Source organism: Oncorhynchus mykiss, chromosome 8 (genome assembly GCF_013265735.2).
Source record: "Oncorhynchus mykiss isolate Arlee chromosome 8, USDA_OmykA_1.1, whole genome shotgun sequence".
NCBI classification, from domain to species: Eukaryota; Metazoa; Chordata; class Actinopteri; order Salmoniformes; family Salmonidae; genus Oncorhynchus; species Oncorhynchus mykiss.
In genome coordinates, this window is record NC_048572.1 from 61,877,661 (window position 1) to 61,893,749 (window position 16,089).

The 16,089-nt window shown below is 39.6% G+C and overlaps 1 gene segment (V, D, J or C); it reads left to right on the forward strand.

Annotated features, from left to right (window-relative positions):
* The first annotated feature begins 1,894 nt into the window (after positions 1–1,894).
* On the forward strand, positions 1,895–5,466 carry LOC110530960. The segment is given in 3 exon segments: positions 1,895–2,093; positions 2,218–2,601; positions 5,459–5,466. Coding segments are annotated over 3 exon segments (435 nt in total).
* Positions 5,467–16,089: the final 10,623 nt, after the last annotated feature.

Here is a 16,089-nt window from a genome sequence, read left to right on the forward strand (position 1 = left end):
ACTCCACCAGTCCTATTTATGATATAATTTATGAAGTTTATACCTTTTTTTAATTTTAATGTTTAATATTTTTTTTTATCAAGTAGTATATTTGAGTTTAACCACAATATTTGTTGTATTATTTGTTCTGTCTTTTCTGGTGGATTAAATTGAAATTGCAACCAACTTTCTATGGCTTGTTTTAAAAATAACGATATTTGGGAGATGATTTCCTTCTAATAATAACTGAAAGTGAGACGTTGTAATTATTGAACTTGGGGTCAGACATTCTTACTAATTTGCTAGAGAACCAGTTTGGATTTAAGTATAACTTTTGCATGACTGAAACCTTTAGTGAGAGGTCAAGTGCTTTAACATTTAATCATTTCAGCCCTATAAATAGGCCCATTTGATTTGAATATTTTTTTCTCAAATAATAAAAAAAATAAACTGTTCTCTAGGTGTAGGCAAGACCATAAGCAAATAGGTAAACTGGGATATGACTTAATCAGGGTGATTTTTCCACAAATAGATAGGTATTTACCTTTCCATGGTAGCAAGATCATATCTATTTTTGCTAACTCTATATTAAAAGGTATAGGAGTGAAATCATGTATTTATTTTGGGATATGTAAACTGAGTATATCCACTTCACCATCAGACCATTTTATTGGTAAACTACATGGCAATGTAAAAGTTGTATTGTTTTGTGATCCAATACGTAATGTAGTACACTTATCATAATTTGGTTGTAATCCAGAGAGGTTAGAAAAAATATCTAGATCCTCTGTGAGGCTGTGGAGGGATCCAAGTTGTGGATTTAAAAGAAAACATGAATCTTCAGCGAACAATGGCACACTTGTTTTTAAGCCCTAGATTTCTAATCCCTTGATATTATTGTCGGATCTGATTTTAATAGCTCACATTTCGATGCCCATAAAAAAATAGATATGTCGATAATGGACAACCATGTTATACTCCTCTTGACAGTTTAACAATTTCTGAGAGGTAGCCATTATTTACTATTTTACAACTAGGGTTATTATACATGATTTTAACCCATTTTCTAAGAGATTCTCCAAAATTGAAATGTTTGGGGCATTTATATATAAACTCCAGTCGTACTTTATCAAATGCCTTTTCAAAGTCAGTTATGAATAGCAGGCATGGTTGCACAGATTTTTCACAGTGTTCTATTGTTTCCAGTACTTGGCTTATATCATCTCCAATGTACCGTCTATGTAAAAAACTTGTCTGAATAGAATTAATCATGTCTGACAATTGATGTTGTTCTTCTCAACTGTTCTCTTTTCAGCTTTTTTAGGTGAGTTATTATATGGATTGAAATATTTTTATATAATCTTACAGTGAATGAACAGCACAAAAACATGTTAATTGCACATTAATAATTTGTAAATATCAGTTACAACTACACAGTTGTACAGTTATAGAAGTTATTTGACCAAATATTTTTATATAATCTTACAGTGAACGAACAACACAAAAACATGGTAATTCCACATTCATAATTTTTAAATGTCAGTTAGAACTGCACAGTTGTACAGTTACAGAAGTTATTTGACCAAATATTTTTTGCAGGAAACAGTTTTGGGGATTCAATAAACCCTTTGACTCCAGAAGAGCTTGTTCAGGAGGGAAGGAATGTCAATCTCTCCTGCAAATATGATGGCACTGTTTACAATCTACAGTGGTACTGCCAATATCCCAGATCCAAACCAGAATTCCTCTTGTACATCACATCCTATTCTGACAGTTTCCATTGATAAAGTGGACAAACTTGTGGATCTGAAGATCTCTTCTGCTGATGTGACAGACTGCTGTTTACTACTGTGTCATGAAGACCACAGTGACAGGAAACTCTGACACACTGTACGAAAACCTGTCAAGAACCATGGGAGGAAACCGATATCTTGTATGACATACTTAATGTATGTTAAGGGGAGGGACTTATGGTAGAGGATGAGTTGAACAGCAGTTGAACAGCAGCACAGGACATTTAAAACAGGAGGCTGCTTAGATCTTTCTTTCAGTTTGTTTCTCTTCATCTAAGATGCAGTTGCTGTATTCAGCATTGTTCCTGACCATATTTATGGGTTTGTGATACAGTACATTTCCATGAAATGTATTGCCATACTAGCCAAATTTCAATTAAATTCAATTTCAGTACATTTTCATGAATAATTCAGTGTGTGTGTATTAAAACTATTCTCTATGCAGGTGTCAGTTGTGAGGACCTCACTCCACTCAAGAAAGAAGAGTACTGTTTAGAGGGAACCCCTGTTACCCTGTCTTACAACTACTCCAGAACAGCTACTGCTGGAGATGAATTCCATTGGTATCGACAGGACACAGCACAAAGGCCAGAGTTCCTCCTGTACATCTTGGGTTCAGGGTTTATAAATAAAGCAGATTCTCTGAACACTCGAATATCTGCAAAACTGAACAAAGAGAAAAACCGTTTGGATCTGGAGATCTCCTCTGCTCTAGTGACAGACTCTGCTCTGTACTACTGTGCTGTGAGGCCCACAGTGACAGGAAACCTACACACACTGTACAAAAACCTCAGCAGGGACCACATCAACAGGAATGCATCTAGTTTTTGTTTGAACTTGTGCCTAACCCTTACTTTGCATTAAATAATTATGTCAATGTCTCCTGTAAATAAAATTCATGCCTCCAACGTTTCACCTGTCCTTAATTTGATTGGATCATTGACAGATTCTGTCAGTTTGATATATATTCCTATTCTGAAACACTCAGAACCCCTATTCACATCCTCTACATACAATATTATATGCATTATGTGACATAATTACTCTCAACATGTACAGTCATGTTGCTGATCTTTATCAAGGGTGCAAATTACTACGGACATGACTGCTCAGTGGTTTAGTCCTCTGACTGGGGTATCTCAATCCCAGCGCGCAATAGCCTTAGGATGAGGTTAAGTGACTGGTAATTGACCAGAAAAACATAAAAGGCTCTTACACTGTTTTGGTCTGGTCAAGTCCATAAATATTTGCCCCCTTGATAAAGATAAACAACAAAATACTGTATTAAACAAAAAGACAAAAACAGAGCTACACTGAGTATACAAAACATTAAGAACACCTACTATTTCAATGACATAGACTGATCAGGTGAATCCAGGTGAAATCTATGATCCCTTATTGATTTCACTTGTTAAATCCACTTCAATCATTCAGTGTAGGGGAAGAGACAGGTTAAAGAAGGATTTTTAAACCTTGAGACAATTGAGACAGGGATTGTATATGTGCGCCATTCAGAGAGTGAATAGGCAAGACAAAATATTTAAGTCCCTTTGAACGGGGTAAGGTATTAGGTGCCAGGCGCACCGGTTTGTGTCAAGAACTGCAATGCTGCTGGGTTTTTCACGCTCACCAGTTTCCCATGTGTTTCAAGAATGGTCAGCCACCCAAAGGTGGCACTTAACATTAACTGTGAGCAAGGCACTTAACCTTAATTGCTCCTGTAAATCGTTCTGGGTAAAACTAAAATGTAAAATAATAAATACTGATACTTTTTTCTAAAATATTTTATGAGATTGGAGAACACTTGGGGGGATCTTAGACAATTCCTCCATACAGAACCTTTCTAGATACTTGATATCCTTCATCTGCTATTATGGGATGCCCTCTTCAATTCAAACTACAGGTGACTGAGCTGACCATTACAAAATGTTGTTTTTGTGGCCAATTACCCATTTCTTAGTTGATTTTGATTAGTGCTTGGGTTAATTGTCTTGCTGGAAGATCCACTTGCGACCAAGTTTCAGCATCCTGGCAGAGGCAACCAGGTTTTTGGCTAAAATGTCCTTGTACTAGTTAAAGTTCATGATACCATTGACCTGATGCCGAACAGTTGAAGCAAAATAGCCCCTTAACATCAAAGATCCACCATCATATTTTACCATAGTTATGAGGTATTCAGCATATGCTTCTGTTTTTCCAGCAAGGAATCAGCATAGAAGTGTCAATAGGGTACGTTTTTCAAAACGAGAAGCTTCAAATAACATGAAGATTATGTGAATATGCACGTGTAAGCCAAACACTCACAGTCACACATTTAGCAGCCGTGGAGAGAGCGGAAGGACAGCTGTGAAAACAACAGCTGGAAAATGAGTCGGAAGCACAGTAGCATTTGAATGCATTTTAATAATGTAGACAATGTTAGAGCACAGTGTAGAATTTCCCAAAACAAAATCAAATATATAGCTGGTTCTACGCACAACCTACACCGGCGTATGCGAACTGTGCACCCAACTGTGAAGCTAGCTGTAGTGGAGCTTCGAGAAACTAGAGGCCTGCTATTGATAGTGGTGGACCTCCACACGTGGAGATGTATCCACTCAGTCAAGTAGGCCTACTCCGCGACCCACAGCAACGCAGTCGTCTATGGACCAGTTTATGCCAAAGTCTATGTCTGTAGCAAAACAAGGCCAAATTGATATTGCATAGGCTAAAACGATTGCCACAGATATTGCATTGGGTAAAATGATTGCCATTTTTGATTGTGGTGGACAGAGGTTCTAGAAATTATAACAATAGTCTAAATCCAATGTACACAATTCCAAGCAGGACAACCCTTTCAAAATCACTTATTCCACAAATGTATGAGAGCACACAGGCTTCAGTGCGGGAAAGAGTCCAAAAAGTTACTGTAGTTTGCCTTACAACTGACTGCCGGACATCAAAGGTAACCACTACTAACTTGTCGGTTACATGTCACTTCATTGAAGATTTTTCAATGTCTAGCTGTCTTCTGGACTGCTTTGAGTTCAGCAACAGACACACCTCAGAGAACTTGGCCGAGGAACTGCTGAGGGTGGTCAGAGAATGGCAAGTAGATGGAAAAGTGGTCTGTTGTGATAGCGACAATGCAGCTAACATAACCAAAGCCATGTCAATTTTAAAATGGACCCATCATCCATGTCATGCACACACAATCAACCTGATTGTAAGAGATGCTCTGAAGGTGATGAAGCCCACTGTGGACAAAGTGAAAGCAGCTGTGGAATACTTCCACAAGAGCACAGTAGGTGCTGAAAAACTAAAGTCTACACAACGCCAGACGGGGATGCCTGAGCTGAGGCCTAAACAAGACTGCACTACAAGGTGGAATTCAACATTTTATATGTAGAAGCGGTTTCTTGAGTCAAAGGATGCCATCATCTCTACCCTGGCCATTGTCAATGTGCCTGTTGATGCTCTGACCGAAGAGGAGCATCAACAGAGGAATGGGAGGTGGTGGAGGAGGTGTGAAGAGTAATGGAACCCTTTGATCAGGTCACTGTGGAGAGAGGTACAGTAAGCAGTTATTACTAGATCATTATTTAATTCAGTATTATATATGTATATGAGCAGCAGTAGATGAGAATGTACTATCAGTAGACCAAAACATGAACCTGAACTAATAAGTCACTGTTTTCTCTTTTCAGCTATGTGACAGCCTCAAAAATTATAATCCTGTGTAAGGGTCTGCAGCGAACCACAGCCAGCCACCAGAGAGAAGCAAATGTAACCACAGGACATGTGACAGAGTTGATGGACACCCTGTGTTCACCAATGGACAGAAAGTTCCACAGAATGGAATATAATAATCACATCAGAACCCGCTACACTTGACCCCAGGTTTAAGAAGTTAGCCTTCAGTGATGCCAGAGAATAACCTCAGCAGCAGGGAGGGACAGCCCCAGCAGTCAGCTGGCTCAGGCACCAGGGTAACAGGAAGAAGAGGGATCAGATGGAACAGAAGCACCAGCAGTAGTGCCACAAACGTCTTCTGTTTGGATGCTGTTTGATGAGAGAGCAACTGGGGATGCAGCACAAAGGAATCCCTCAGCAGATGCCATAATGGAGGTCCGATCCTATTTGGAGGAGCCCCTCCTCCATAGATCTGCAGATCCTCTGAGATGGTGGCAGAACAAGGCCTCTGTCTACCCATGGCTTACTAAAGTCATGACAAGGAGGCTGCATAGTGGCTACATCCGTTCCCTCTGAGAGGGTCTTCTCGAAAACGGGATAAATAATTACTGAGAGAAGAAACCGCATCAGCCCCTCGAAAGGGAGGCAGCTTGCATTTCTTAAGGCAAATCTCTCATAAAAGAAAAATGTGGTCAGCATTGCTGTGTGCTGCTGGTTATAACATGGCAATAAAGAAGAGAGAGAAAAGAAGGACCAGTTTAATATTTTAAGTGGGATGCTGCAGTTTTGCACATTGTTACTTATTTTTCTTTGATATGGTGCAATATTCTATTATTATTTTGTTCAGATTGTATTCGATTTGAATTGTTACATTTATATGCACTTTGTTTATATACATTGAAAAAGTTATACTTTAAATGCACATGTGTAATAGCATCCTTTTTTTACATTTATTTCAATTTGTGGGATACTGCAGTTTTGCAAATTGATATTTATTTTTATTTGATATGGCGCAGATTGTATTATGCTGTTCAGATTGTATTCGTTTTGAATGGTTACATTTATATGCACTTTGTTTATATACATTAAAAAGTTATCCTTTAAATGCAAATGTGTTAAAAAGTTATACTTTAAATGCAAATGTTTAAAAGCATTCTTTTTCATAACAAACCAATGCATTTTTAAATACATTGTGGTTAAACGTAGAGTATGATTTCATTTAATAATTGAATTAGAATTGTTTTAACACTGATCATAGTCAAAGGATTTGTGAAATTATAGGGGAATTGTATAAGGAAAAGTACATCTCCTCTAAACACAGGTATTATTTTTATGGTCCTGACCCACCGAGAGCCAGAAAATTATTTCTCTTAAGTAAAATACACAAGGATCCTAGTACATGGACGGTCCCATATGAGGTTCCCACTGGTCGACCAAACGATTCGTATTGCGGCAGCGAGTCATGTAGTGTGGCAGAGTATATTGACTCCTTTCTAAAATCCCTTTATATCAGTTATGTCAAACACACCTATGAGCTTGTAAAAAAAAACATTAAGATTTAGATTTTCCCCCTGGAGCAATGGTTTTCTCTATTGATGTATACTGAACAAAAATATAAACGCAACTGGAAACAATGCCTAATATTTTACTGAGTTACACTTCATATAAGGAAATTAGTCAATTGAAATAAATCCATTAGGTCCTAATCTATGAATTTCACATGACTGGGAATCACACATACCTTTAAAAAGAAATGGGCCTCACAACGTGCCTAAGGACATCGTCACAGTATTTGTGTGCATTAAAAATGCCATAGATAAAATTAAATTCACCGCCAACATAGGGCACTCTGTTCCCAACGTTGACATCAGAAAACCGCTCGCCCACACAACGCTATACATGTGGTCTGTGGTTGTGAGGCCGGTTGGACATACTGCCAAATTCTCTAAAACGACGTTGGAGGAGGCTCATGGTAGAGAAATTAAAATCATATTATTTGGCAACAGCTCTGATGGACATTCCTAGAGTCAGCATGCCAAATGCACACTTCAAAACTGCGCATTTTAGTGTGGCATTTTCTTGTCCCCAGCACTATGTGCACCTGTGTAATGATCATGCTGTTTAATCAGCTTATTGATATGCCACACTTGTCAAAGGAGAAATGCTCACTAACAGGGATGTAAACAACATTTTAGAGAAAAAAGCTTGTCTGATCATTTCTGTGATCTTTTATTTCAGCTCATGAAACATGGGACCAAAACTTTAAACTTTGCGTTTATGTTTTTGTTCAGTGTAGATTCGTTATATATTAACATTGACACTCAGTTAGGCCTGAAAGCAGTCACAGAAATCTTTCAAAAATACCCAGTCCCAAATTTGCCAGGTGAGGCTATCCTCTCTCTCCTTGAGCCGGGGTTGATTTTGAGTTTGATTCAAAACGTTATATGCAGGTTTCGGGTACTGCAATGGGTAAAAAGTTTGCTCCCGCGTATGCCAATGTACATGGCTGAATGGGAGCATATTGTCCTTTCCAAGTGCAGGAAGCTACCCTCCCTATACATCAAATATGTAGATGATATCTTTGGGATTTGGTGCCAGCCAGTGGTGGATTTTGAGAGTGTTATAGACACTGAATGGGAATCCCCCATCACAGTTAAATAAAACCTACAACCCCAAATCATATAATTTCTTGACACTTAGGTATTTCTGATGCCGTGGAACAATGGAAGAAATCTCTTGGGGACAAAGGTATATTTTAAGCTTACTGACACACACGCCTTGATACATAAGACTAGTTATTACTCTAAACACACATACAGGGGACTTATAAAGTCTCAACTGATAACATTCAACAGAATATGTACAAGAGCAGAGGATGTTGAAGTAGCAACACAGATACTCTTCAAAGCACTCAGACCAAGAGGTTACACCAAAAGATTTCTCCGCTCAGTAAAGGCGGCGGTGCACATGGCGGAGATGGCGGAGACCTCCATCATGGGGAACTTCCTACCCAGGCCGATACTGTTGAGTGTCGTATCGTTTGTCACTACCTTCTCCACACCTTCAATGCAGCTTAATTCTATAGTGAAGGCACACTTCTAGGAGACACAGAATATTGTTTTACTGTTGCATATTTTAAAGTTATCTCAAAGTTAGGAAAGAATATAATCTTAAAGATGATTTTGTGAATACCTCTCTGGATGGAGGGAAACGGCCGATCAATTCCCACCTCGGGTCTATCAAGTACATTATAAAAAAACAAACAGGATTGGGGCGCCAGTCTGACAAATCTTTCAGCTGGAGTCATCCAACCTGGTTTATGTGATACAATGTCAAAAGTGTAACAAACTGTACATCAGGGAAACTAAAAACAAATGTCTCCAAGGTTACAGCAACACATCTATTACGCAGGGAGATCTGACAAGATGACAGACCACCGGCCTTAATGAGATTGAATGAAGTCCCTCTTTGGACTTTATTCCAACCGGAACCCTTAACTTTTAACATTTATAACCCAGTACAGTATCCATGGGAGGTCTATAAAGGTCTTATATTGGGCTTTATTTTCACAATTCCTCAACAAGTATCATATTGTACTTGTTCAGGGGTTGTGAAAATAAAGCCCAATATAAGACCTTTATTCATTTGGATACAGCTGTGGCCATAGCTTGCCATCTAGTGGCCTTTTATAAACACTACAGAGCACTCTTTATTGATTCTGGTAGGAGTGTGGAGCTTTCTGTGGGACCCCGCACATACACTCTTAATAACAGCTTGTAGAAGTGTTCTCTTTAAACTAGAGGTTTATAAAATGAGTTGGTCAAGTCGTTATGTGCTGTGCACCCTGCCCCCCTTAGCGGGTAACATACCTCAGTACCCTTACCTAACACTAACTTAAGGTCACTCTCAAGTTTTGCAGGAGTGTGCAATTGGAATGCTGACTGCAGACACCAGAGCTGTTGCCAGATAATTGAATGTTTACTTCTGTACCATATGCTGCCTCCAATGTCATTTTAGCTCATTTGGCAGTATGTCCAATTGATTGGCTGGGCCTGGCTCCCCAGTATGTGGGCCTGGCACCCAAGTGGCTGGGTCTATGCCCTCCCATACCCTCCCATGGCTGCCCAGTCATGTGAAATCCATAGATTAGGGCCTAATGTATTTATTTCAATTGACAAATGTCCTTATTTGAACTGTAGCTGTATAAAATAGTTTAAATTGTTGCATGTTGCGTTTATATTTGTGTTCAGTAATAGATAAGTATAGGTCAGAAAATGAGGAGTTACTGCTTCCTACAAGAGCACAAAACGTATAGGCTACGTTTAAAGCTGTTTTTGAAAAGCGATTCAGGTAAAAAGCTTATGTCTTGATTAAAGGGGCAGTGTTGTATTTTGAAACAGGCTTGAATATGCAAATAAGACAGGCAGAGGAGTAGCCTATATTGTCTGATTATCTGTATGGTAATAATAATTGTTATTTTGTAAAGTGGTTTCTTAAATCATACAACATAATACAATGCCATGTACAGTCACCTATTTGACCCAAGGTGTTACAGACCAAGTAAAAAATTATTAATATCAAGCCCCACATATAGGCTACGTCATAGAAATCCAAAGCTACTTCCATGTGAAAATGTTCCATTGGTTTTGTTGGCAGGCCTACATTATGCTCAAATAGCCACAATAACCTATTGGCTACTGTATAAAACTTCAGTGTTCACTGTAAACGCGAGCCGGAAGTTGCACAAAATTCAAACAACATTCAAGTTTCTGTTCACAAGACCTAAAATTTGCCCAGTGCCCCCAGAAATTAGAGGGAACATTGCCCAGGGTGTCATTTGGGTTATTGCATTGGAATTATAATTCTGCTTATATCATGCTATACCACAATAAACATAAAAGTTTAAAACATTATTTTGACCAAGAAGTGACAGGTTCAATGGCACGAAGTCTCGCTGCACTCTATCAGCACCATGGACAGCGCGCTACACACTAAGCAAGATTTTGATACAAACCAACCAGCTAGATTGTTTCAATCCTACCTTTTCATAAGAGTTGCAGCTTCCTTGATGCTCTGTGGAACTTCCTGAGTCATCAGCATGCTTCTTGTGTGCCGACTGAACACATTTGTCAATGTGGGAAATTAGTTCTCGCATGTGACTGTGGACTCCACAAAATTCAGTCCATGTTTCAGTGCAGTAAACATTTCAGTCTGCAAAAACTGGCAAGCGACACTGAACTCAGCTTTCACAAAATCTGCATTGCTTAAATCCAGCAGTGGTTTCACCTTTTTCACATGTAGAAAGTCATGGCTCTCTGGGTCAAGGGCACAATAGGGCCTCCACCAGTTGGCTGTTGCGTTCGCGAAATCTTTCTGATATTTCACTAATGGCAGCATCCAACGTGCTGAAGAATAGTATTTTACACTCAGTCTCTTCTCCTCTATCCTGCTGGTCTACTGTACTGTCCACCACGCATTTGTACTTACATAACATTGGCTTCCAACTCGCTGTCAAACCTCAGCTTCTCGACGCACTCCAACGCACCACTTTGCGGACCACTTTGACTCCAGTGTAAAGATCCATTGCTTTGGTTCGAGGAGACTAGGAATTCTGTGCACCATGGTGGCTGTAAACGTAAAGCCAGGGTCCGTCACCACCTTCAGCAGCCTTGTAGCCTCGAGTGTTACTTCTGTTTTATTGGAACGTGTGAGATTTTTCCCACTAGTTAAATTCTTTGCTATTTTTATATATAGACATAAAACTAAAACTGAGGGGGATAAAGTTTGAACTGAGGGATCTAAGTCCCCTTGATCCACTTGTGGAGCCGGGCCCATCAGTAGCTGTGGAAATAAAGCCCAATATAAGGCCTTTTTGTGGTGAGAGACCACCACCGAATTGAAACCTCTAAATATCTAGACCCTTAAAGAAATAAAGAAATAAGTTATAAGTTATAATATGAACAAATCAAGTGCAGGAGAAGGGAGAATGATGTGGATATATTGAAGCAACATCTCAAGACATCAGTCAGGAAGTTAAAGCTTGGTCACAAATGGGTCTTCCAAATGGACAATGACCCAAAACATACTTCCAAAGTTGTGGCAAAATGGCTTAAGGACAACAAAGTCAGGGTATTGGAGTGCCCGTCACAAAGCCCGTACCTCAATCCCATAGAAAATTTGTGGGCAGAACTGAAAAAGCGTGAATCTTATCAGTTGAGACTTTATAAGTCCCCTGTATGTGTGTTTAGAGTAATAACTAGTCTTATGTATCAAGGCGTGTGTGTCAGTAGCCTTAAAATATACCTTTGTCCCCAGAGATTTCTTCCATTGTCCCTGATCTGACAAGGTAAAAATCTGTCGTTCTGCCTCTGAACAAGGCAGTTAACCCACTGTTCCCTGGTAGGCTGTCAATTTTACCTTGTCAGCTCAGGGATTCCATCCAGCAACCTTTCGGTTACTGGCCCAACTCTCTAACCACTAGACTACCTCACGTCCCAATGAGAGAACACCCCACTCTGACCATTTTACTCACCCAAGCAGAGCTGGTTAGGCTTTTTCATGTTATCCAGTGTTGGTGACTGTAACTGTGCTGCTGGAAACAATTGAATTACGCTTTGTTGCCGATGTCCCTCCAGTTGTTTTGTGATAGTTGCGGGCCAAAATTCCTTATTTTGCTGCGGCAATAAGGACGTTTTGCATTGTAATTTCAGAGAGAAAATGGTTGTATGTGGTCAAAGTGCGGTGATTGGTTACAATTGCAAGCTCTCTTTTCGTAGTGCAGTGATTGGACAGTTATATGCGTTAATATTTGGATGATTTGACTGTTTTATGTGGTAATAGCGTGGTGATTGGTCAAATTTGTCCTTACATAATATGCAGAAAATTGTTGATTTTGCCCCCAAAAAATGATTGCAGAACCCCAAAATCCTGGAGGGACTGAGTACATTATAACAAGGATAGAAGAAGATTAGGCACAACTAGGATCAGTTATGCATCCCAAATTCTAACCCTAACCATCAGATATGGAAACACAGAGCTGACCTCGGATCAGTGGTTAGAGGCAACGTACTCTGTTAGAACAGGAATATATTTCATTTGAAATGGGAGGTAGCACTACACTGCAAAGAGAGAAGAACCAGGTCTGTTATATAGATTAAATTATATCTACAAGGTTGTACAATGTTACCCTTTAGTGTTACCTAACTACAGTAAGTGGGACTCAGGTAACCATCATGAGAGCTCAGCTTCCTTGACAGAAATCAAAAGTACCCTCAGGAAAAGCTATACAGACACTCCTCACGTGAAAAACAATATTTCATTTAAAAATTGGTTCAAATTAGGTTAAGGTTAAGGTTAGGGCTAAGGGTTTGGTTAAGGTTAGGGTTGGGTTTAAGGTTTTAGGTTAGGGTTGGGGTTAGGTTAAGGGTAGGGTTAAGGGTATGGTTAAAGTTAGGCTTAAGGTTAGGGTTAAGAGTTTGGTGAAGGTTAGGGTTACGGGTAGGACCGAGACCTGGTCTATTTACCTCTGACTAAATGCAAATAAAAACGACCAGTCTACCTGTCTTCTCAAAAATGTCCAGCAGATGGAGACAGATGCTATTATGTGGCCATGCCTTTCTCAAATACTTCTCATTTAGACGTGTGGGATCAATAGTACTTAATTTTTTCATCCAAAAATGCTCCTTAGTCTGTCTCTGTGTTAATGACCTCCCTTGGTTGGATTCCAACCCTCCTATTCTTAGTTGTGCTACTATATGAGATCTATAATGTGTGTATTGGTATAAGGTATAAGACTGAGAGTATGTGGTGACAAATGGGATAACATTTACATAATTACTGGTCACCTCATGCATAGGTTCAGTTCCAAATGTAGTGTCCATCTCATGCTCTGACGAGGGATAAAGTTTGTATGCTGTAAAAGTGTGGTGATTGGTTAAAATTGCAAGCTCTCTTCTTGTAGTGCGGTGATCGGACAGATATATGCGGTAATATTGGGATGATTTGACTGTTTCATGCGGTAATTGCAATAAATACTTTGCTTGGATCGTTAGTGTGTGTTGTTCCTTTTATTTGTATGATACTTTAAGATGTGGGAAGGTGGTTTCTTTTTAAATATAAGGGAGGCCTCTTTAGCACTTACCACCCTCCCCTTAATGCACTTGGTTTGCCTATATTGGCACTCATCATTTTCTTATACCTTTACTTAGTACTTGTTTTGTTTGATTGATTGATACTTTAAATTTGTTGAAAGTGTTTTCAAAAATAAGGGAGGTTTTCTTAGTATTTACTACCCTTATTTCTTAGTATGTACTACTACTACTTGATTTGTTCATATTAGTACTTATAACTTATTTATGTATAATTATTTACTATATTTCTTTAACGATCTAGATATTTTTGAGGTTTTGATTCTGTGGTGGTCTCTTCTCCCACAGAAAGCTCCAAACTCTACCAGAATGAAAAACATGTGCTCTGTAGTGTTTATAAAAGGCCACTAGGTGACATCCTATGGCCACAGGTGGGCCAAATGCATTAAGCTCATGCTGTACATGTTCAGGAGCCAGACCTGACCCCAGCATAAAGTGACAAAGGGGGCAGTTGAAATCACTGTGGGGCCCCAAAAAACGGGGTTCTTGCATTGGAGTTATATTGAATTTTGTTTATATAATCATGCTATTCCACAATAAAAAATCAAGTTCAAATATAGAGACTCCGGGATCATCATTGAGTGCTTTTGAAATCTATAGCCTATCTCTGCTGAGCTGTATCAGCAAATGGGCAGCGACCAACAGCTAAGCCGTTTTGGTAATGAATAAGCTTCAAGATGGGTATGGCAATTCACCTATTACATTCAGCTATGTGAATGCAGCCGTACATACATCTGTCTTGTCAAAATAATGCAAACTAAATGTTGAAATTAGTAGCCTACTTATTCATGCATGCAAATAAAAATACTGAATAGCAGTTTGGCTTAGAATACCGACATAACTGCGAATGCGAACAAATGGAACAGAGCAAAACAGCGGTACCAAGTAGTAGGACAATAAAAAAAATATCAGATTGAGAAAGGCATGACACAGTCTATATTCAGGCTAGTTACATTAACAGTAAACAAATGCAGTAAACAAAAGGCTAATGGAGATCCAAATAACCAAAACATAGCCTACAGCCTACTACAGTGAGATGCATTCATGCACAGCTGTCTTGCCATATAAATAGGCCTAAACAGGCCCGCTTAAAAAATGGAAAATCATGCCGCTCGCTCATGAGTTCAACAACACGTTGTGATATGGTACAATACCCATCTGTGAATCAAATTCGACCCAAGTAATAAATGAAGCAATGCCAGCATACAAAAACACGTCTCCAATGCAAACAGTTCCATTTACAGAAATGTAAACCAATAGGCTACCAAGGAAACCATAATAGAATGTAGGATCTATTTCTATGATGAAACTTACCGATATGTAGCCATACCCAGGGGAGTCAATTAGGTTCTTGCATCGGAATTATATTGAACTATGCTTATATCACGCTATGCCACAATAAACATAAAAGTGACAGGTTCAATGGCAATAAATCTTGCTGTGCTCCAACAGCACCATGGACAGCGACCCCACACACTAAAGCAAGATTTTGCTAAAAACCAACCAGCTAAATTGTTTAAATCGTACCTTTTCACAAAAGAGTTGCAGCTTCCTTGATGCTCTGTGGAACTTCCTGAGTAATCGATCACGCCATTCTCACTGAAATCATCTCAAGATAGCCTGCAGAGTTCTGTCCTACTATCCAGGTCTGTACCCAAACAATTTGAACTTCTACTTTTAAAAATCCACCTCTCTAAAAACAAGTCTCTCACCGTTGCCGCCTGCTATAGACCACCCTCTGCCCCAGCTGTGCTCTGGACACCATATGTGAACTGATTGCCCCCCATCTATCTTCAGAGCTCGTGCTGCTAGGCGACCTAAACTGGAACATGCTTAACACCCCAGCCATCCTACAATCTAAGCTTGATGCCCTCAATCTCACACAAATTATCAATGAACCTACCAGGTACTTCCCCAAAGCCTTAAACACGGGTACCCTCATAGATATCATCCTAACCAACTTGCCCTCTATATACACCTCTGCTGTCTTCAACCAAGATCTCAGCGATCACTGCCTCCGTAATGGGTCAGCGGTCAAACGACCTCCACTCATCACTGTCAAGCGCTCCCTGAAACACGTCAGTGAGCAGGCCTTTCTAATCGACCTGGCCGGGGTATCCTGGAAGGATATTGATCTCATCCCGTCAGTAGAGGATGCCTGGGTATTTTTTTTAAATGCCTTCCTAACCATCTTTAAAAAGCATGCCCCATTCAAGAAATTTAGAACCAGGAACAGATATAGCCCTTGGTTCTCCCCAGACCTGACTGCCCTTAACCAACACAAAAACATCCTATGGCGTTCTGCATTAGCATCGAACAGCCCCCGTGATATGAAGCTGTTCAGGGAAGCTAGAAACCATTATACACGGGCAGTTAGAAAAGCCAAGGCTAGCTTTTTCAAGCAGAAATTTGCTTCCTGCAACACCAACTCAAAAAAGTTCTGCGACACTGTAAAGTCCATGGAGAATAAGAACACCTCCTTCCAGCTGCCCACTGCA